Below are 21,992 nucleotides of genomic sequence, written 5' to 3' on the forward strand. Positions count from 1 at the left end.
AGAATCAAGAGGCTAACATAACATAATATTTATCATTCATGCCATCAATCGAGGAATGAATTCTAGCTTTCAACGGATACATGCTCGACTGCCACCTTTGAACGAGAGGTGGCTTTAACAAAGCATTTAGCTGTTCCACTTTATAGCTGCTGTTATGTCGTGATCTATGTCCTAGGGGCAAACACACACACAGGCGCGAGCGCGCGCGCAAAAAAAAAAAAAAGGCTATCAGTTACACTTGGAGAATAATATGATCCATATGCTCAAGTAGAGAGAAGTTTCTGCGAACAGGCCATGGAACCTTAGCTGAGGTTGGTATCGCTTTCCTTCCTCCCTGCAAGGATCCTGGAGATCTGCAGACCGCGACTGAACGCTTGATTGAAGAGCAACCGCGTCTGAAATTCTGAAACAAAGGGGAACCATGATAACACAACGATGGGCATGAAGAGTACGATTCCCATTGTATATTCATACGCTCTTGCCAGCTCCTGGATTGAGTCCCAGAATCCCATCCTCCTCACGAGGTTTTTGCATGCTTGCCCTATCTGATGAGCGATGTGCATAGGATCGAATTAGCAGACGGCGGTAGATTAATTTGATACAACAGGTCATAATTTTGAGGATGCAACAATGAGATGGAAGCTCTCACCAGAAGAATAGACCAGCCAGTCGGCACGAAGCCAAGAATCCCAGCAAACACGTCAGATATTGTGAGGCCACAGACCACAAATAAGACGGTCATCACAGATACAAATCCGAGGAAGAGAAGGCCTTTGAGGATTCGGAACATAAGCTGAAAATCCATACCAAATCTTTGCCTTCCCATCGAAACCATCTGAAAGAAAAAGAATATAGGTTAATGCTATTGAAATTGATGAAGGAAAAACAGATGTTCTAAATGACTAGTATGCTTCTACTAGCAAGGATAAAGAATGGCTTCCTTCATGTCGTTTGATAAATAGAATTAGCAAAGAAACTACATGAACATGTAGGTTCCTTTTTATCTGCTCTCCGAGTGATGTGGCATGTGGCATGCCAATGGTTGGAGATTGTTGCATCTGTGAGTGCTTCTAATGGAGCAGGTAGAACTGACTCCACACACTGTTAAATTACATCTATATCATGCGATGAGATAAAAGCTATCACCTAACAGCAAGCATTAATTGCATACCTTTAGAACTATAAGAACGGTCAACATAACAAGCCATGATAATGCGTATACCTAAGAGATGACAGTAGAGCATAAGATTAGATGTGCAGTTCAAAAAAACCAAAGCTTCGCATGTAATGGAAGGGGAAAAAAGAAATACCAGCACACTCCTGCTGTGATGGGCTATGTTCAGGTGGTAAACAATTCCATATTGGTATATCAAAAAGCGAAGGGCCAGGATGATTTCAAGCACTCGGCCACGGATGCTTGTGTATTTTAGGTGTTCTTGTTCACTCTGCCACCAAGATTCCCAACTCCTCTCAACTGGAATGCCAATTCCACCACGGTTTCCCATCCACCTTTTCCAGTCTGTCCAGTCGTCGACCGTCTTCTGCCACTCAAATCCTGAGGGATTGAACACAAAAGGCGCAAACAACCATGAGGCAACCAAGAACCACATGGAAACTGTGACGAACAAGTATAAAGTTGAACTTCGGTATGATCGCCCATAGACTTCATATACCACCAACAATATCATGAGCTCTAACCCCTTAACAAAATGACTGCGGGAATACATCCGATAATTATCAGCAAATTTTGCATGGAACACCACAAACCCACGGCCTGTTGGTCTATATTTAGCACCTCCATGCAGTATTGTTCTCCCATAATAGTGAGCCTTGGTTCCAAGCTGAAAGGTAAAGAAAACAGAGGCCAGTTGCAGCTGCATGATTATAAATTCACCCAGGGCTCGGCGAAATCCCTTCTCTAAGCCGATTTCCATTACCATAGGCAGAACCAGCAACAAGCCAAGTTGGAAAACAGATTGGGAAGCAAGTGCACTTTCAAGCGACTTGCTATTCTGAACACTTGGATCCTCCAGAATCGACCTTTCCAGACCGCTCATGACTAAATACAGGCGCCCATATAAGAAGACATACACAGTAAGTACTGTAACCTGACAGACAGAGATTGCTGAAGTGACCAAATTTATCCTTGAAAGGAAGATATGGAAAACAAAAGGAAAAGCTCTGGCTTTAAGCAAAAATATGCAAGCACATGCAATTCATACGTCTGTCACATTACAGTACTAATTTTTACTTTTCATTAATAGTTTATCCGCTAAGTTTCACAAGCATGGATCTGATCCTGTCAACTTAGTATAGACATGCTTCTTGCCATGCTGACAAGCTTTTGAGATTGTGTGCTCTGATGAGAAAAGTATCCTACCTAGACATATAAAAAGAAACCTGCAGTCAAATCTGAAACTCAAGCTTTGAACGGTCTAGGTAGCTGATGATACTAACAGTTACTTTGACAGACAGAGTATATCAGTAGGATGCGGCTCGAAATGTGTCAAATTTTTGGCTTTGACTGGCTTTCAAGTGATTCAAGGAGTGATAGAGGCCTCTTTCATTGCTTGACACAATGCAAATGATTCTTTGAGCAAATTCTATATTTTCTAAAGCTATCTTATCATTGTCTTAGCACAATTATGGTTTTTCAGTATGTATCATTCCCAAGCATGCATCATATTTTATTTCTAACATGTATGCTTCTTCTTGGGACCTTCCTGTACCAGTTGGCAAACTTTATGGCCATATCTTATGGCTTTAGAAAGGCATAACAAACCTAAGACTGGTATATTAGCTTGAGTTGCTTTAATCCACCAACATGCTCCCTTATCCTTGCCAAAACTAAGCGAGTTCCATGTCCACAATAATTTCAGAATTACATGAAAAGATGAACTCCAAAGGTCAGAATTCTTTTTTGATTTCTAAGAAATAGTTTACAAGATACCTAGTCAAGAGACCACATCTCGATACTACTATAAACCCTGAACCAAGGTTCACAATTTAGGTACTAGGTATTGTATCGGTACGTTACCGTTCGGTAAATACAATCAGTACAATATGGTATGTATCATGTACTGAAGTAGCTTTCTTACTATTTTTCTCAATTTTTATCTCGGTATGCCTCGATACAGGTTAGTACGCTATGGTATGGGGCGGTACAACTCGATATAAGTTTCATACCATTTCTTTTCAATACGGTATGGTACATTCCCTACCAAACAGTACAGGGCGGTACAACAACCCATGCCCTGAACTCTAAATATGATTTTTATAATGACACAATGCAATATCAATAAATGCAATTTAACTTAGAGAGGACTTGTGGTGGTAACATAGATAACACAATTCAATGTTTTAATATTCTTACCATGCTACTAAAGTAGAAGCCCACAGTGGTGAAGTAGAAAGACAACATCCTGTAGAAGTCAAATCTTCGGCCCAAACGATAAACATCACGACTCAATGTTTGTTCTCCATTTCCATTCGCCACTTTTGCCTCAAAAAGAGAAATTTGATTCATTCCCACATCACGTCCCTTACCCACTTGCATATATTCACGATGTGTAACATTTCCCCCACGTAGAGTTGAATTGAAGCCTAAGAATAGTCACATGATTAATTGTAGCAAAGTATACAATAATAAATGGACCATAAACATGCATAAGCTTACCTGCAAATATGTCCTCACTCAGATTGATGATCTTTGAAGCTTTACTTATGCCACCTCTCGTGAGGTGAAAGATTCTATCAAAAATATCAGGATGACCATAATGGAAACGAACCCTGCAAAACCATTTAATCAAAAATAGAAAGATTTGAATAATGAAAATTTTATATATGCATACATAGTACACTATACCCAGTTCCACACATAAAGATGTTATGTATGCTGTGTTATATTTGTACAGCAAAGAAGTATCATATATGAATTAAATTAATTATAATCATGAGATTAGGAATCCATACATATGGTTGGACTCTCATTAGGAAATGGATGATAAATTAATGGATATATTGAAATCTACTCTTTTTTTCCTTGCCAAGATCATAGGATAAATTCTAATTTTGATAATTATATATAACAATGCAATAACTGCGCACATCCCCAAATCAGTCATAACTACCTTGGCTACTAGGACAAAATAACATTCATTTCAAATGATGTAATTTACATAAAAAAGCAAATCCAAACTACAACCTGAAATAAGTATTAATAATCTAGACATTAATTTTTAAATTTCTTTCTTTCAAAAGATTCAAACTCCCATAATTAAAACAAGGTACGATAAACAATAAGTAGCAAACTACAAGAAAAAGAAATTTACAAAACACAATCATTTATTATCACAAGTGACCTTTACATTTCATTGCTTATACTCCCATTCTAGACTATTAGTACAAGATAAAATTGCACAAACTGATGCTCAACCCTTGTAAGGACCGGCGCTTGCAATTAGTCCATAGACAAGTTTCATTTAATATATAGTCCCCAACACACAGTTAGGCCTTGTTTTTACACGGTTATGAGTTATGACTGCAGCTATGCCAGTTTTGTTCACATTTAGATTGCCAGGGACCAAGTATAATGGCAATGTAGACCAACTACAGGATACAAAATGCCTAGTCAATAGAACCTAACTAATAAATGGCAGTCGATCCAAAGGCTGTCAGTTAGTTTTCCCATGAAATTTGCCTTATCCGATTCACCTCTAAACCTTGCTTTATATCTTAAAACAACTACAAGCTGGTCTTTGATAAGTTTGTGACCCTGATTCTTGTGTATTGTAGAGTAATTGAAATTCTTCCGTGCGCCAAGCGCACAATTCTTTGAACCAAGGGCTGAAGCCCTGTCTGAGGTCCATCTCATCCATTCTCAATCAAACTGGAGAGAGACCAGGTCCTCTCATCAGCGCGGGACACCAGGTCTCTCTCTAGATTGGCATTTCCCAATCTATACCGATGTGTCTCGACATTAGGGATATCCTAGCTTCCAAGTAATTAACTAAGACATAAATTTTTTATTTATTTTGTTTTTATTTTTGCTGTTTTATTTCTTGTTTTAAATGGTTCTTTAGAGGATTTTTTGTTGTTTTATTTAAATTCTTGATTTTTTGTTTATGGCATGATTGACAATAGTGTTTTAGTTAAATTTCTTATTGTTTTTTCAAGTTTTTAATCAACTGATGCTGGTACTATTATCAGTACCATAAACCGTACCATTGGCTTAAAAACCTAAAAATTTTGAAGACAACTCCAAAGAAACACTAAAGATTCATAAAAAGCAACAAAAGAATTAAGAAAACAAAAAAAAGGGACCAGCGTTTCATCAGGATGCCAAACCATTCAAGAGTGTCAACTGTCAAGACTCAAGACTAGACCATCCCAATGGTGTCTCAACCCAACCTTGGACCAAGATGGATCTTGAGGCTGGGAGGTTAAACCACTTGCCCTGAACTTCCAAACATCTATACAACCATTCCCTCCAAAGACCTCTGCAAATCTAGTACTGGACATAACCATCTGAAACAAAACCATTTAAATTATAACTGCTACATAGAGCTTCCTCAGTCAAGCAAAGAGCACAATAGGAAGTCACCAAAATGTAGCATAACATGGGTTAGCCACTTTCCAGAATAACTCTCCTTGGAGCCATATGATGCTTGGGTTGGCTGCTGCCAATTCAGACTTCATAAATATCTCTTCTGGAACCCTTTTTTCCAACCAAATTCCTCCATGTTGTTTTACTGGAGTATTGACTATTAGATTCAAGCTTCAATTAAAGCTTGTCTCTTGCACAAGAAATAACAGTCTGTCCTTGATAATCCTCCAAAATGCCTCCATTATGCTGTAGCTGATTGGGTTGGTTGTAGTGACTGTTAGAGATAATTCCTGTAACAACCCAAAACCTCACCCAAAATGGCTAGCCGAAAGGTATTATTTGGGTTCCTTAATTCTGTATAAGTACCCAAGATCTACCCAGCGAATAACCGATGTGGGACTAAACATGCCCGCACGGGTCCTCACATACTTCTCCCGTTTAAGCCCTGACGTCCTCGTCAGGCTAAGGGTTCAAAACTTCAAATCCATTCAAATATAATTACAAGCACCACGATCGGCTCGTAGTCAGCTCCAATAGATCCGTGCTGCAGTGTCTCCTAATCCACATAGGTTATGGGCTGGGTTCATTCTGATACCATTTGTAACAATCCAGGACCTCACCCAAAATGGCTAACCGGAAGGTATTATTTGGGTTTCTTGATCCTGTATAAGTACCTAAGATCTACCCAGCGAATAACCGATGTGGGACTAAACACATGCCCGCACGGGTCCCCACAATTCTAACCACTTTGGTGAACATCCCCTTAATTGTCATTGAATTTCATCGCCTGCAGAGCCTACACTCAGCCCAAAGTCGAGCCACTGGACCACCCATAGCACGATCCCAGAGCCATTCCTATTCTGCATGAGGTCATTATGACCGCTATGCTTCTAAGGGTGGCGATGATTTTCCCCAAATAAAATCGAGGGCTTGCTCTTGCTGTTGCTGTTAAAAATTTTTTCTCCCCTACTCTTTTGAAACATCAAAGCCTAAAAGTTCAGTCACTATCTAAAGTCCAGGTATCTCTAATATGAACAGTGAATTTTAATCTCTTTCCTATTTTTAACATCTAGCTCTGCATCTGATCTTGACTTGCAAATCAGCTTCAACTTACCAGGGCAATGTTCGTTCTACTACTATTGGTAGCCTATGGTCTGCCGTACCGGTCCGTACCGGCTGGTACGGGCCGGTCCGTACCGGCTGGTACGGGCCGGTCCGTACCGGTCCGGCCTAGAACCGGTACCAGATCAGCGTGGAATCCGGTACCGGTAGTTTATTGTTAAAGAACCGGTACGGAACCGGTTCGAACCGGACCGGACCGGTACGGACCGGTTCGAAACCGGTACGGACCGGTACGCCACCGGTACGGACCGATTCGAGACCGGTACGGACCGATTCGGGACCGGTTTCGTACCGGTCCAGGCCGCCACTGGTACGCCGACCGGTATCGGTATGGCGGACCTCGTGGTAGCCTATGAAAAACTTTCTACGCATGTAATCTCCTAGTCTTTGCACTTTAGGAATTAAAACAGACCACAATAAGTTCGCACAGAATTCAGCAATTCTTAGACAAAGCAGAGCAATTTATTGATCCTCTCCACTCTCAGTGTAACCATCTCGTGTTTGTAAAGACTTTCATGCAATAAAATCATTACCAAATAGGCTATTATCCAACCATTGATCCCTTCTGGAAACCTTATGTTTCCTCTCCTCCTAAGTTCAATTTAGCCAATTCTTTAAGGTTGCCCAAGGTTCTACTACCCCATTTCAAAGACCAACATGTAATCTATAAGTAGTTGAACTCAGGGTAGCCGTACCGGTACCGGTAGGCGTACTCGTCACCTACAGGACCATCGCCTGCCGGACCGATACGGTTCCGGTTCGGACCGATTTAAACCGCTACCGAACTGGAAGAGAGGTAAAAGCGTGCGCGCCTCCCACGTTAAATGCCACTATATGGCATTAAAAATCTTCCCGCATGGGGCAGCGCACAGGCACGGTTCCCAGCGCGGGGAACCACGCAGGCATGCAGGCGCATTGCCTTGTGCGCGAGCCGGTGCACCGGTATGCAGCCAAAACCGATCCGGTTCGCACTGGTGTGCAAGCAAAACCGCTCGGTTCCAACCTCATACGTTTTCCACAGCCAAATCGGACCGGTCCGATACGGGCTGAACCGGTCGGTATAGGTGGGTTCAGCATACCATGGTTGAACTCCACCTCTGCAATCTAAAGTCTCCAACAACAGTAGTTTGTCCATGGACCCTCCTTGGCCACGTGAAGAGGTAAATGGACATGGAATATTCATGATAAGGTCCAGGCTCAACTTGAGAGTAGAAAAGGTAGGAACACTAGTACATTCAACAAACCATCTAGTCCACCTCTCAGGAAAATCCATCATTCTCAATGTCTCCTTAATGAAAGCCCTATTTTCTCTCTTTTACACTTTTTCCATATCAACCTTCAAGCAGAACCTTCCCTTTCCTTCTTTCCCTCCATTTTCCTTGCAAACTCATGCACAAGGAGAATATCTTCCTTACCCTCTTATTTTAAATTAAAGCGACCTGGGAAGGACCAAGAAGCTAAGAAGAAATGAAGAATCTTAAGCATCCAAGCCAAAAGCTCAGAACTAGTTTTGCAAACAAAAGTGCACAGAAAGATGGTCCCATGAAATCCTCTCTGGCTTCCTCTGAAACCAAGGTAATCATGTGCTAAATAATCGTTTCAGAATTTTTTATTATTCAAAGAAAATCAATATGCCCTTCATACCATGAGTCCTGATGTGGCTGAACATGGCCTGGCATGGTACTACAGTATGATACCATGTTACACCACAACCAGAACTGTTGCAGAATGCATTACTTCGACCCTTGCTCAAAGCCTTGTCTTTTCAAAAATATAAGAATCCTTGAAATCAATAATTACCTTTGTACTTCTATTATTTACCCATGTCCTTATTTTACCATAGAATTACCTTGTATATTTAGTATTCTTGAACCAGCTCTAGCTAAAAAGCTAGAATTAAACATTAGGTCTGCCTAAGTAGGGCTTTGTCATGCTCTTCAACCTTCAAGAAATCCATATACCATCCATTGTAGAACTTGAGCAAGAATTTAACAATAGAAGAGCATTAAGGTAATGAAGAAGAGATGAATAATTGCCAAGTGGGCCATATAGCTTGAAGCAAGGTATACCATACCGGTACCGGTAGGCATACCGGTCACCTACCGGACCGGTATAGTACCGATTCCGAACCGGCCAATGGCACGCAGTGCGCGCGCGGCCACAATGCCACAACGGGCTATGGCATCCCGTTGTGGCCTTAAATGCCACGGAGTGGCATTGGCCGTGGCATTTAAATGCCACAGCCAGTGGCATTTAAATGCCAGTGCCGGTTCGCACTGGCCGAACCGAATAGAACCGGTTCCGTCCGATTCGCTCTTGTACCAGCCGATAACGGCCGATACGGGCTCCGTACCGCTCGGTGCAGAACTGCACCGGTCAAGGACCAGAACGGTACAGTACATGCTGAACCAGCCGGTTCAGCATACCTTAGCTTGAAGTTTACTGGAAATAGGAAGTCAGGTCACTACTAATTCATGAGAGCTCTTCTTTTGTTTCTTTATTCGCTAAATTGTCCACATCGAATCAATTCCCATTAATTTAGCCAAACCAATCATAACTTCAATACTAATTAATAATAATAAATTTCATTGTCTAGGACTGCAATTTAGATGTGTTGGGTCAGGTAAAGGGTAAACTGTAATCCAAACCAACCCTATTATAAAGTAAATTCAGGTTGGATCAGGTTAGTCGAATTAACTCAGGTTAGTTAGGTTGAATTGGACCATGCCATGTTAAGGGGGTCAAGTCGGGCAAAATAAAAATTTTAAGATAGGAAAAAGGTCTGGAATATTTTTATTGAATTAATATTTATTGAGTTGAGGCTTCAATAATTCATAAATTTCAATTATACACTTAAACATAATTCAATAAGATCAAGATACAGTAATATAAATAAATATCTTTTACCTCAAAAAAGATACAATTATATAAATATATAAGTAACCTATATGAAACATAAATGTGAATTATTTATTTTTTTTATATATCGGTTTGGTTCAAGGTAAGTTGGGTTAGGTCGCGCTCAGGTTGGGTTAGTGTTGGGTTCGGGTAGGATTGAAGGTCAACACCAATGCAAGCCCTACTTGTGGTCGGGTTGGGATTTTTGAGCTACGCTCAACCCAAGTTTATAAAACCTCAACCCAACACTACCCAATTAGTGGGTTGGATGGACGGGTTCATGTTGAGCCCAATCCAAGTTGCAACCCTAATTGAATCAGCCAAGATCATGCATAATTCCAACCATCAAGCACCTTATTGCTATTTAAGTGATTGCCTGTGTGCTTAAATGGCAAATTTTGACACCACTAATTAGAGCAAGAAAGAATTGAAGATTCAGACAGATAAATAGGGGAAGGTAAAGAGAGGGTCTCATGAGAAAAAGTTTAATCCAAAATCTTCTAACAAGTACTGGATCTTAGACAAGGAAGACATATCATTTAAGCGAAGCAATTATGAGAAAAATAACCAATATTGCATGCTTTAACATAAACCAATATGAAAAATTGAAAATCATAGGATATTGTGTTTCATTTCAAATATGGGGTTGTTTGTTGAGGAAAAACCAAAGTTGAGAAGGTTCCAAGGAGGGATTTGCAGGTTTTATGCAAGCTCTTAGCCTGACATCAACCCTCTAAAATTGATGGTAACTTGCTGGACAAGGCAAATTCAAGCGAAAAGGGGCATATTGTGATATGCAAGGTCCGCCGAACTAGTACCGAGACCCATGCCAGTAGGTGGACAGGTCGGTACGGTACGGCATGCCGGTTCTCGGAATCAGCCCCTTTTTTTAGAGTTTTTCAAGTTAATTTAATTGGTAATCAATCCTTTTGAACTTTTTCAATGATTTTAAGTCTAATTTGATATTTTTATGTTTTTTTATGTTTTTATCATCCCGATTTAACCTAAATGATAGATCTTATTATTTTAAAATGATTAGTGCAATGTTGCATGCTACAAGAAGCAACATAAAATATCCTCAAATCAAGTAGTAAAGTAAAAAATATGAAATAATACAATCAATTATATATTTAAAGTATGCCATATATATTGATATCTAAAATCTCGCCGAGTGGCGATTCCTCTCGTAGATATCTGAATCATCAGTATAGTCAGAAAGCATATTATCCCACCCCTCTAACCAAGCGGCGTTGTAGTCTTATATGTTCATTTCATAAAGAACGCGCTCCAAGTTATAAGCACTTTCGGTTCTCTCACTAAAGCTCTGGGCCTCTGGCTCTGAGAGATGTCCTCTAGCTGATAAACTAGTTAATAAAACAAGTGTGAAAGGGCCTGTCCGAATAAGCCGACAATAAAATCCGACCTATAAGATGCTCCAGGCTGCGTACGATAGTAGCAACCGAAAGATGCCTTAAAAACACCATATCCATATCCGTATCCGTATGGATCATAGGTTGTTTGTGGCTGCGGATAATAAGATCCAGTATACGACTCGAAACCTGATACATTTATAGATCCTACTTCACATATGAGGTCATCTGCAGCTGCATCGTATCCTACTAAATGATCTCAAGAAATCCGTCTTCTATATGCAATCAAATCCTGGTGGGCTCCACCAGATTGTACACCATGGTTCCTATTCTGTGTAGCATGCATAAACTGGGACTCACCGATAAATCGAAGACCACCTGCGGCTGTGTTTTATAAACAGTGGTCTCATGTCATCCATTTTCTAGCCAACAGATCCATGACCACTAGAACTGCTGCTCCTTGTCTCTAAATATAAGCGAACTGATTCATCCTCGACACTGCCCATTGGGACTACAAGTGCCTTTTATTTTTCTTTTTTGGTGTACTGGGCAGCTGCCTTTTTATTTTTTAATCCAAAATATATTTTTATTTTTTAAAAACTTTATATAATCCAAAAATTAAAATTTTTTATGTCATCGTGTAGATCATCCATAGATCTACAACATATAATAAAATCAAGTCCAAATTAAAAATTTCGGCACGATCCTTCCTTATTTTACAATTTTCGAGCTATTTTTTCAAGCCCCCCTAAAAAAATGAGAGAATGAGATAGGAGAAAAAAAGCATACCTTATTTAGGCTTGGATCTTCCTTCTGAAGTGTCGAATCGGTGTGATTTTTGCCGTGAGAGAAAAAAAAGGAGAAAATCTCTTCGCAACTTAGAAATAATGTTGGGAAGGCCTTCTTAAATATCATTTTATTAGCAAACAAAGAAAAGGGGAGAGGGTGCGGTTCAGAACCGGGTTGACTTGCTGCAAACTGGATGGTTTGCACTGAATTCAAACGGAACCAGCCAGTACGGTCCGGTTCGGACCTTTTTCAGCCAGTAAGGTCCAGTTCGGATGGCGAGGCAGGAGGTGTTGGAGGTGAGACACGCTGCCAGGTATATCCTGAAATCTGATAACCTGTGGAGCGCCCCATTGAGGGCCAAGTACGAAGATCACATGGCGGTGGCTGATTTTCAGGCAGGGCATCACTGCTCCATTTGGCGAAAGATCTGTTCCCATGCACCTACGGTGTTCGCTGCAATCAGATGGGCTATAAGTGATAGACGGTCTATTGATATTTTGGAGGATAGCTGGGTGTCCAAGCAACCACTCTGTCGGGTGCCGATGATAGTTGATTCGGCTAGGCTGGCAGAATGCAAAGTCAGTGATCTAATCACCCCGAGAGAGGGCAGGTGGAATGAGACGCTGATTAGGGACGCATTCGGGGTGCAGTTGGCTGAGGATCCTAGCAATTTCGTTACCTATTTGGGAGACAACGGACTAGTCTAAGCTACCATAGGGAGGGCTAAGGTACGTGCTTTAGACCTGCAGGCGGTGATGGAAGAAGAGTCCACCCAGCAGATTGACGGAGGATGGATTTGGAGGATGCGTGTCCACCTCCGAGTAGCCTTGTTCATCTGGAAGGTGGCTTGGGGCTGTCTACTAACTAGGAGTGTGTTGGCTAGGAGGGATATTAAGATTACTCCGACGTGCAAAGGTTGCCCAGACACGGAGAAGTTCATCAGCCATGCTTTTTTCGGATGCCTGCAGGCAGCTCAAATTTGGAGTGCCTCATTTCCTCTGTCGTGGTCTATCGAGTCGACAGAGGATCTGCTTTGCCATCTAAGGAAATCCATGCGGAGACCGAGCAGGCGAGCATTGCTGAGTGGGGTATGACCTGTGCTTATTTGGTCTATTACATATGGCCGGACAGAAATGTTCGAGTCTTTGAGGATAGAGGACACCCCCAAGGACTGTGGTGGATAAAGCTCTCCTTTAGGTGGTTGAGATTACCAAAGCTGCCATGACGACCTCATCTGGGATGGCTAGAGACATCTAAGAGCCCCACTCTGCTGTTACAATGCCCAGGATTGTCCTTATCTCTTAGGAGCCCCCACCTCCCGGCCATCTCAAGGTAAACTTCGATGGTAGCCTATTCGTAGATAGAGACAGAGGAGGCATAGGCTTTGTGATCAGGGATTATGACTCCAGGTTGGTTGTTGCTGGGAGGCAATGCACCATCGAGATGTCATCCTCAGGGGCGGAGCTCAGGGCAGCATGGGAGGGTATCACCTATGCGAGATGGATTTTGGGGGGTGAGAGCATCCTCTTTGAAGAGCCACGATGATCGAGTGGATACAGGATGAGGGGCGGAGGGGGGATGGACACCCACTGTTGTGCGACATTCATTGGTTGGTGAGAGAGTGCAGCACCTTTCAGGTCGTGCATATCTACCAAGAGGCGAACAAGGCCACAAACTGGATCACCTCCTTTGCCGCCCAACACTCGGAAAAGGTCCTCTGGACATGTCATATAACTGCTCCACCTCTACGCCATCTTCTCCCCTAGACTCTGTTGGCTGTACTCACGCAAGATCTATGCGAGCAGCCGTTGTACCCATTAAAACAAGGTCTGGTTCGGACCTTTTCCGGCCGGTTCTGGTCGGTTCGGAACTAGCGTCGGCCGGTTCGGGACCAGAATTGACTCCAATGGCCAAACCGACTCAGTTTCCCACCGAGCTCGGTACAGGCCGAACCGGGCGGTTCGGTCCGGTTCGGCCTTCCTTGGTGACATGTATGTTTGCGTACGCATACGTGCATATATATGTATTCACAATAGAATGCATCATACATATGTATTTTGTGCATATGAAAAATGAATGAGAGCAATATATTGTAAAGATTTAACAAGGTGTAATTATGCAAAGAAGGGTATTGTACTTGAGAGGGTTTGCCAAAATTCGTTGCCCAATTGTCACAAAACTGGTCTCTTGGTTGGACATGAACCACGCAAGAGAAGAAACACTGAAATAGAGAAAAGGAGAAAATAATTAAAAAACTAAAATATTTAATATAAATCAAGAATAATATGTGTTGTACGCAAGTAACTTAGAAAATTCTAGAAAATCCAATTCCCTAAACTATTAAGCAATTTGAAATAGAAATTCATGTTATTACCAGTAACTAACCTTCCAGTGAAAATATGCTCCCGAAGACCCAATATTGTAGGTCGACTTTTCCTAGGTCGACTTTGTCTAGGTCGAATTTGTCTAGGTTGAATTTGCCCATCTTGACTATCCAACTCCTCCAAAACATTTCTCATTTTGAAAGCTTCTTCAAGGTAATTATCCTAGAAAAACAAAAAAAAAAAAAAATAAACAATAGACATATTGTTTGTTTAACTGATGGTTAAAAACTACCTGGTTCATATCAATAGTTTGAAGTGCTTCCCCTCTGGTGAAAATTATGGCATGATTCTGATTTTCAGGTTTTCCTTCACCAATAGCCGTAGGATTTCCAGGTAGTTTGATGCGGTAAATCTCCTGATAACCAGGACAAAATCCATAAATAACACCATGGAAGAGTGGCATGTTCAAACTATTAAAAACGCTTAAACATATAGTCTTATTAAAGTGAAGCAATATATGATTTTATGGGTATGATCTAAATTCATATACATACTAAATAGTAGAAGTTATCTTTAAAATTATGATCTGTTCTTTGACAAAAGGAGGGACCAACAAAACCATTACTATATTTTGCAAAAATATAGCCAAATGAAACTTAGGAAAGAAGAAAGAAAAGTTACATAATTTCAATTTGAGAGCGAAAAGTATCAGCACACAGAATAGGATGGCATTTGCATATGACATTTGAAATATTTCATGACCTACCCCAAAAAATGTTTAACAGAAGTGCATGCAAGAAAACTGAAGTAGTTTGACAAAGTCATGATATTGTTTTCTTTCTTTTCTCTACCTGTTATCAGCTTTTTATGCCAAGACTTTTTGTACATAAAAGTAGAAAAATAACTCCATACATGAACAGAAAAATGAGAACCCCTACCAAACATTAAGAGATCAATAATTTCTTTTTGGCTACTATCGAACACCATAACCATAAATATTTGGAGTCACCTTTGTAAAATCATGAGGTTGAAAAAAATATCAAAATATAGAAGGATGGTGTTTGAAAGGGTTAAGACTTAAGAGCATATACAAGGTGTCTAACAGGTAGGCATTATTTTTATTATAGCCTGCTTATTTATTCTCTGAAAGATAATAAACTTCATTCTGTTGCATAAAGTAATTATATTAAACTGCAAAATCCTTTTCTGTCTTTTATCGTTCTTTATGTTCTCAAGTCTGAGAGAAAGTTACTTAAACATGCAAATACAATAAAGTGATCATTCTTGAGGCAGGTACAGGTAGTTTTTAACCAGAAGATCCGCAGTGTTGCCTTATTCCTCTCAAGCCAGAACAGGGCTGCTATACTCGGCTTTCCAAACCTTGAATAAAGGTGATAAGACTAGCATTACAGTAACTAACTGGAAACTAAATGGAGGTAACTTCCAAATAAACTACCTGTTCTTGTTTTTACCTAAAGATGTTTGCATGCTTTCTAACTTGCAAGTCCTTAATCTGATTGAAGAAAACTTTCACAGTCATTCGGGATTAATCATGATATAAGAAAAGATAGACCTTGATTAGAAATGTCAGGCCAATTTTATATATGCAAAAAGTAACATGATCAGAACTATCATACTCCCACGTCTGGTCAACAATTCACAAAACTACTGTGTTCTCAAAATTCACGTCCGATCAACAATTTTACACTCCGACACCCCAACTTGTACTAAATTATACTCCATGTTTAGAAATACATAAAAGGTCTTGCACACTTAAAGCGTCCGCTATAAATTAAAAACTTGCAACACTAGTGTAATAAGTGATACTGACATGGAAACATGGAAACCTGCAGAGAAGAATGTCATAACTCAAAACTACAGCATAAATCATGGCTGAGGTAAACATAAAATTTATATAGCAATGTCTTGATGCAAAATATTTCAGAAAAAAAACACACTCATACACAAACATATGTATGTATAGTTTACAACTAGCTACAACAATAAGGTATTATGTAACAATATTTCCTTTCCAAGCTCCATCCTGGATTTTGCATCTCCAGTTAAGCTATTACAAATGCAACAGGATCATCATAAATTAAACTGTTCATAAAAATTAAAAACTGTATTAAATCAAATGACTTTATATCTTAAATCATTTGCTTTCACAAGTTTGGAGATGCAATACCTCATCCAACTTATTGCCACCTTTAACAAGAACAGAATAATAGCACTTCTCTAATTTTCCATTCACTGTTTCCTCTCTCTCATCTATATATGCAACACGTAGTGATGGGTACCTGTACAGTTCAAATGGAAAGTTGAATTAATATTGTAGTTAAATCCTACACATGCAAACATTTAGTTGCTTACGTTAACATGAGGTTAAGAATGTTTTGGTAGCAACTTCTATCTCGAGCATCCGTGGACTTTTTCTGCATTCCATAGACCTGACAAGAAACAACATAAGTGAACTTTATATCCACAATAGCCTCTTGATCATGAGAGTTCTTGCGTGGTTTTTGTGGTGTAATTGTTTTGGTGCCACCCAGTATAGCTGCAGAGTAGCATTCAAAAAACTGAAATCAGTTTTCTTTAAAAATGACATCGGCAGGAAAAAAAAACACTGGAAGATTATAAAAAAAATAGAAGGCACATCAGAGAAGAGCAATATAAGTAGTAACTAACCCTCATCATCTACCATGTCTAGGAAGGACTGTAGCACAAGGGCCTTCCTATAGTACATCATCCCTCTCACTGAAAAATGCAGATGATACCAGATGTTATTCGAAAAAAAGAAGGCAGTATCTTGGGATAAGCTAGAGTTATCCAATTAATATTTTGCATACCTGTCCTGGAAAGTGTCTGGCCTCTGTATGATACCCAGTGACGAATGCCATCCATTTTTTCCTTGAGTAAATCTTCACTCATTGGAGAAGGCAAGTTTATGCGCTCCAAGAAATTCTTCCATTCATCTAAATTGCGGTGATAAGAGAATACAGCATGACAGTTTATACTGACTGATAAGTTAATTCTTTCTGCAAACAGATAGTATCAGGACTCAACAGCTACCTGGATATATCTTCCGAAGATAAAACAAAATTGATATACCATCCTCATTCTCTTTATTGAGTTCCTCTTCAGAATAGAGTACGTCTTCTTTATAATATGGAGTCAAGACACTGAATCAGAGAAATAAATTGCACATTAGAACTATAAATCATGAAGGGACCAGGATTAGTGAGATGTCAAATGCAGTAGGCAGAAATATGTTTTGATTTAGTTAGTATTTAATTCTATTAATTAATCTGTTGCAGGCCTTGGCACAACTGTAAGGTACTAAGGTTGCTCCAATAACTTGGGTGTCACGAGTTTAAAATATTGAAAGAGCCTCCCCACATATTGGGTAAGGCTGCATATATCTAACCCCCCCTACACCCCACAATGGTAGGAACCTCATGCACCGGGACACCTTTTTTAATTCTACTTTGTAAAAGAAGAGTAACAAACATCAACCATATTTCCTTCTTTTTTCTTTCGTGGACAGCCCCAAAAGCTGGAATATTAAACGTATAGGAAGTTAAATTATCATATTACTCATAGGCAAAGTTTGCAATGCACCAGGGGGGCCGTAGCATACCAGTGCTGAACTAATACTTAGTATGGTGAGCATACCGAGAGTTGATACACCAAACTGACTCATACCAACACCATATTAATATAGTATTGATACCATGAAAAGCCGTACCGGCCGGTACGAGCCGGTACGTACCGGTCCGGTCCTTAACCGGTACCGGAAACAGATGAAAACCGGTATTTTCCGGTTTTCATCTGCGAACCGGCCGGTACGGAGCCCGTACCGGCCTCGTACAGGTTCGCACCGGTACGGTTTTTTTTTTTTTGGGGGGGGGAACCACAGCGCCTCGCGTTGTGGTTTTTAAAGAAACCGCGCGCCACGCGTGGTTTCAGAAACCGCGCGCCGCGCGTGGTTTTAAGAAGTGGCCCAGGGGCCACTTCTTTCAAAAAAAAAAAACGGTTTTTTATTTTTTTTGGGGGGGGGGAACCACAGCGCCACGCGCTGTGGTTTTTAAAACCACGCGCGGGCGCGTGGTTTTAAGGAAGAAGTGGCCCACGGGCCACTTCTTTCAAATAAAAAAAAAGCCGGGTTTTTTTTTTTATTTTGGGAACCACAGTGCCACACGCTGTGGTTTTTAAAACCACGCGCCCGCGCATGGTTTTAAGGAAGAAGTGGCCCACGGGCCACTTCTTTCAAATAAAAAAAAAAAAAAGCTTTGGCCTGTCGGCCAAAGCTATTTTTTTTGATGGGAAAGGAAGTGGCCTCCGGCCACTCCTTCCCATCAAAAAAACAAAGAAGTGGCCGAGAGGCCACTTCTTTTCTGACACTTTTGTTTTAAAAAAAGAAGTGGCTCTCGGCCACTTCTTTTTTTGAATTGACAGTACGAAAGAAGTGGCCTCTCGACCACTTCTTTCCTCGCTCGTTCGGTTATAAAAACCGAACGAGAGGCTCTGTTATAACTCCAGAATAACTAAAATCCAGGAATGAGCCTCTGAAGAGTAATCAGAGACGGGAAGATTTGAGAGATAGCTCACAAATTGAGGAGGAGATCCTGCCCAAAAAATCCAGCGGAGACTATTTAAGGTGCGATTTTTTTGTCCTATGTTATTTCATTAATTTTGTTAATAATTTATTTTAAAAAATAGTTTATAAATTACTTAAATAATAAGATAATGCAAAAATTTACTTTATTAGCTTAATTTTTTGATAAGTTATCCTTTTATGATAGAAATGGAGCCATCAAGAAAAACAAACCCTGCAAAGCGTGATATTGGCTGGTCTTATGGGCGAAGACTTGGAAGTGAGGGGCAACGACACCAGTTTCAATGCAAGTTTTGCGATAAGGTTTTCAAGGGAGGAGGGGTAACCAGGTTGAAGCAACACTTAGCCGGAAATTCCGGTGAGGTTGCTACGTGCCCAAATTGTCCTAACGAGATTCGTGTGCTGATGAGGCAGATCTCGCTGAGGCCAAAGAAGCGAAGGAGATGGCTTCCAAGAAGAGGGCGGAGGTCGATTGCCAAGCGGCAGAGCCACCTTCTTATCACTCTAGGGAGCCAGAGGAGGTCGAGGATCTAGATGAGGAGGCAGATATTCAGGCGGTCATGCATGCAAGTCTGGATGATCAGTGGCAGCAGGAGGAGGTGGCCAGGCATAGGGCTCGATTTGGGCCCTCTGCATACGAGTCGGGCGGTGATTCTGGGAGCACTAGACAAGATCCAGAGTTCTTGAGGACAACTTCAGTCAGGGAGGGCGTCGGCAAAGAACGTGGCCGGATTTCATCTATGCTGGGTAGTTTTGGTAGCCGAAAGAAGTCATCTAGAGGAATTCCACAAGGAGCGACAATTCATGATGTAGATCCGCATGCTCTCCCCAGTAAAGATTCAAGGCAGCAGAGGGTAGACACAATGTGGATGAAGGATAAGAAGAAAACTATGTGGCGAGCCAAGGTCCGCCGTACCGGTACCGGTCGGCGTACCGGTGGCCGGCCAGACCGGTACGGTACCGGTCCGGTCCGGTACGTACCGGCTGGTACCGGTCCCGTACCGGCCGATACGCGGTGGTTTCAAAAACCACAGCGCGCGGCGCTGTGGTTCTAAAAAAAAAAAAATCGTACCGGTGCGAACCGGCCATGGTTCTAAAAAAAAAAAAATCGTACCGGTGCGAACCGGCCGGTTCGCACCGGTACGAGGCCGGTACGGGCTCCGAACCGGCCGGTTCGCACCGGTACGGGCTCCGAACCGGCCGGTTCGCACCGGTACGAGGCCGGTACCGGCCGGTACGCACCCGTACCGGCTGGTTCGGATAAAAAACCGGAAAATACCGGTTTTTTATCCGTTCCGGTACCGGTCCACGGCCGGACCGGTACGTACCGGCCCGTACCGGCCGGTACGGGCCGGTACGGCATTCTATGTGGCGAGCTATTGGATCCTGGTTTCACTTCAGCCACATCCCAGCGAATGTGGCAGACAATACATATTACAGGTCTACCATTGCCGCCATACAAGCTGTCGGTCCCGATGTAGCTCCTCCAGGCCCGAAGGACATATACGGTGAGCTTCTTGACAACAATAAGGAGGAGCTGGAGAATTGGATTGACTCCTACAAGAGCAAGTGGCCCATATATGGACTAACCATCATGTGCGATGGTTGGACCGGTCCGACCAGGTGGAGCATCAACTTCCTGACATACTGTGATGCTAAGACCTTCTTCCACAAGTCGATTGATGCTTCGGCTTATGTGCACAACACCTCATACATGCTGAAACTTATGGAGGATGTGATTGATCTGGTAGGAGAGGAGAATGTCGTGCAGGTCGTCACTGATAATGGGCCGCAATATAAGGCTGCTGGGCAGGTCTTGATGGAGCGGCGACCACATATTTTCTGGACCCCATGTGCTGCACATTGTATCGATCTTATGTTGATGGACATTGGAAAGATCCGTAGGGTGCAACAAACGGTGGAGACAGCCCAACGCATTACTAGGTATATTTATAACCATAACTGGATCCTTTCACTGATGAGAAAGTATGCAGGGGAAGAGATTCTGAGACCAGGAGTCACACGGTGTGCTACCAACTTCATCGCACTTGATAGCATACTCGAGAAGAGAGGAGCCCTACGTCAGATGTTTGCCAGTTCCGAATGGTATGATAGTAGATATTCTTATGCCGGCACTGAAGGGAGCAAGATAGAAGACTTGGTGACGAGACAGCCATTCTAGCAGCGGGCTACTACAATAGTCAAAGCTATCAAACCATTATATGAAGTGCTGCGGGCCGTAGATAGCGAGATCTACCCCCAGATGGAGTTTTTGTATCACATGATGGTCAAGGCAAAGGATCAGATTATGGAGGCAGATCCAGCACATGGCCGGTCATACATCAACATCATTGAGCAATGGTGGGGAGCGCAAATGGATACGGAATTACATCTAGCAGGTAAGCTAAGATATAATTATAGTGACAATTATAGTGATGGATATAATTAAATAATTATGCTAAGATAGTCTCGTATATGTGCAGCATACTACCTAAACCTCCGATTTCAGTACAGTATAGATGGAATTGGTATGGATGAAACACTTCTGGATGCTTTGCGTAATGTGATTTACAAGATGGAGGCAGATCCAGAAAAAGCGGCCCTATGTCTTGAAGAGGTAATTATGATTTAGTAATTACCAGCATGTGTAAGTATATCGGCATCTTCAATTATTAACATGGTTTTCTTATGCTTATTTTTCACAGAGCAAATTATTTAGAGAGGGCAGCTACAGTCTTGGCCAACGAGCGGCTGTCGTCAGCAAATACAATATGAATCCAGGTACGTGACACATCAGGAAAACATTCACCTGGTGTTACTTAGTTACTATTATGGAACTATCATATATGTAATTTTCATAAATATTTTTGCAGTTGAATGATGGGTGCATTTTGGCGGATCCGCGAGAAATCTAAAGCGGATAGCTATCCGGATCCTCTCCCAAACAGTCTCCTCTAGTGGATGTGAGCGCAATTGGTCCACCTTCGCCCTTATCCACAGCAAACAAAAAAACCGTTTGACGCAAAAGCGCCTCAACGACCTTGTTTATGTGCATTACAATTTGCGGTTGAGGCTAAAGTGCATCCAGGAGGAAGTGAAGCTCAAGTATACAGATCCGATTTACGGGTCCTTCACCGCTGATGACGATGATGCACTACTCGGCTGACTTGTAGGACAACAGCAGGAGCCCGAGCTTGACGAGCCAGGATCGCCTCCACGACCAGCTACCTTCATAGCCACCGAAGCTGGGGTCGATCCAGAGCAAT

The 21,992-nt window shown here is 41.6% G+C and overlaps 2 protein-coding genes across 2 annotated transcripts in view; one reads left to right on the plus strand and one right to left on the minus strand.

Moving 5' to 3' along the window:
* Position 1: 1 nt before the first annotated feature.
* The window catches only part of LOC103708176 (callose synthase 7-like), a 42,296-nt gene continuing 20,305 nt past the window's right edge, over positions 2-21,992 (minus strand). Inside the window, exons 29-42 of the mRNA XM_008792988.6 lie at positions 17,181-17,290; positions 16,958-17,083; positions 16,797-16,865; positions 16,482-16,665; positions 16,297-16,408; positions 14,401-14,523; positions 14,170-14,330; positions 13,922-14,005; positions 3,677-3,789; positions 3,374-3,603; positions 1,311-2,108; positions 1,172-1,222; positions 650-835; positions 2-545 (exon numbers count right to left, since the gene is read on the minus strand). Of these exons, the coding sequence (XP_008791210.2) occupies positions 303-545; positions 650-835; positions 1,172-1,222; positions 1,311-2,108; positions 3,374-3,603; positions 3,677-3,789; positions 13,922-14,005; positions 14,170-14,330; positions 14,401-14,523; positions 16,297-16,408; positions 16,482-16,665; positions 16,797-16,865; positions 16,958-17,083; positions 17,181-17,290 (2,590 nt within the window). The 3' untranslated portion in view covers positions 2-302. The remainder of the gene's footprint in view (positions 546-649; positions 836-1,171; positions 1,223-1,310; positions 2,109-3,373; positions 3,604-3,676; positions 3,790-13,921; positions 14,006-14,169; positions 14,331-14,400; positions 14,524-16,296; positions 16,409-16,481; positions 16,666-16,796; positions 16,866-16,957; positions 17,084-17,180; positions 17,291-21,992) is intronic.
* Positions 20,846-21,593, plus strand: LOC149768695 (uncharacterized). The gene is made up of 3 exons (XM_089924411.1): positions 20,846-21,125; positions 21,210-21,343; positions 21,432-21,593. The coding sequence occupies exons 1-3, from the start codon at positions 20,990-20,992 to the stop codon at positions 21,513-21,515; spliced, it is 354 nt and encodes a 117-aa protein (XP_089780537.1). The 5' UTR covers positions 20,846-20,989; the 3' UTR covers positions 21,516-21,593.

This window comes from Phoenix dactylifera, chromosome 1 (genome assembly GCF_051530095.1).
Source record: "Phoenix dactylifera cultivar Ajwa chromosome 1, Ajwa_hap1_PhDact_Kaust_v1.1, whole genome shotgun sequence".
In the NCBI taxonomy this organism is placed as follows: domain Eukaryota; kingdom Viridiplantae; phylum Streptophyta; class Magnoliopsida; order Arecales; family Arecaceae; genus Phoenix; species Phoenix dactylifera.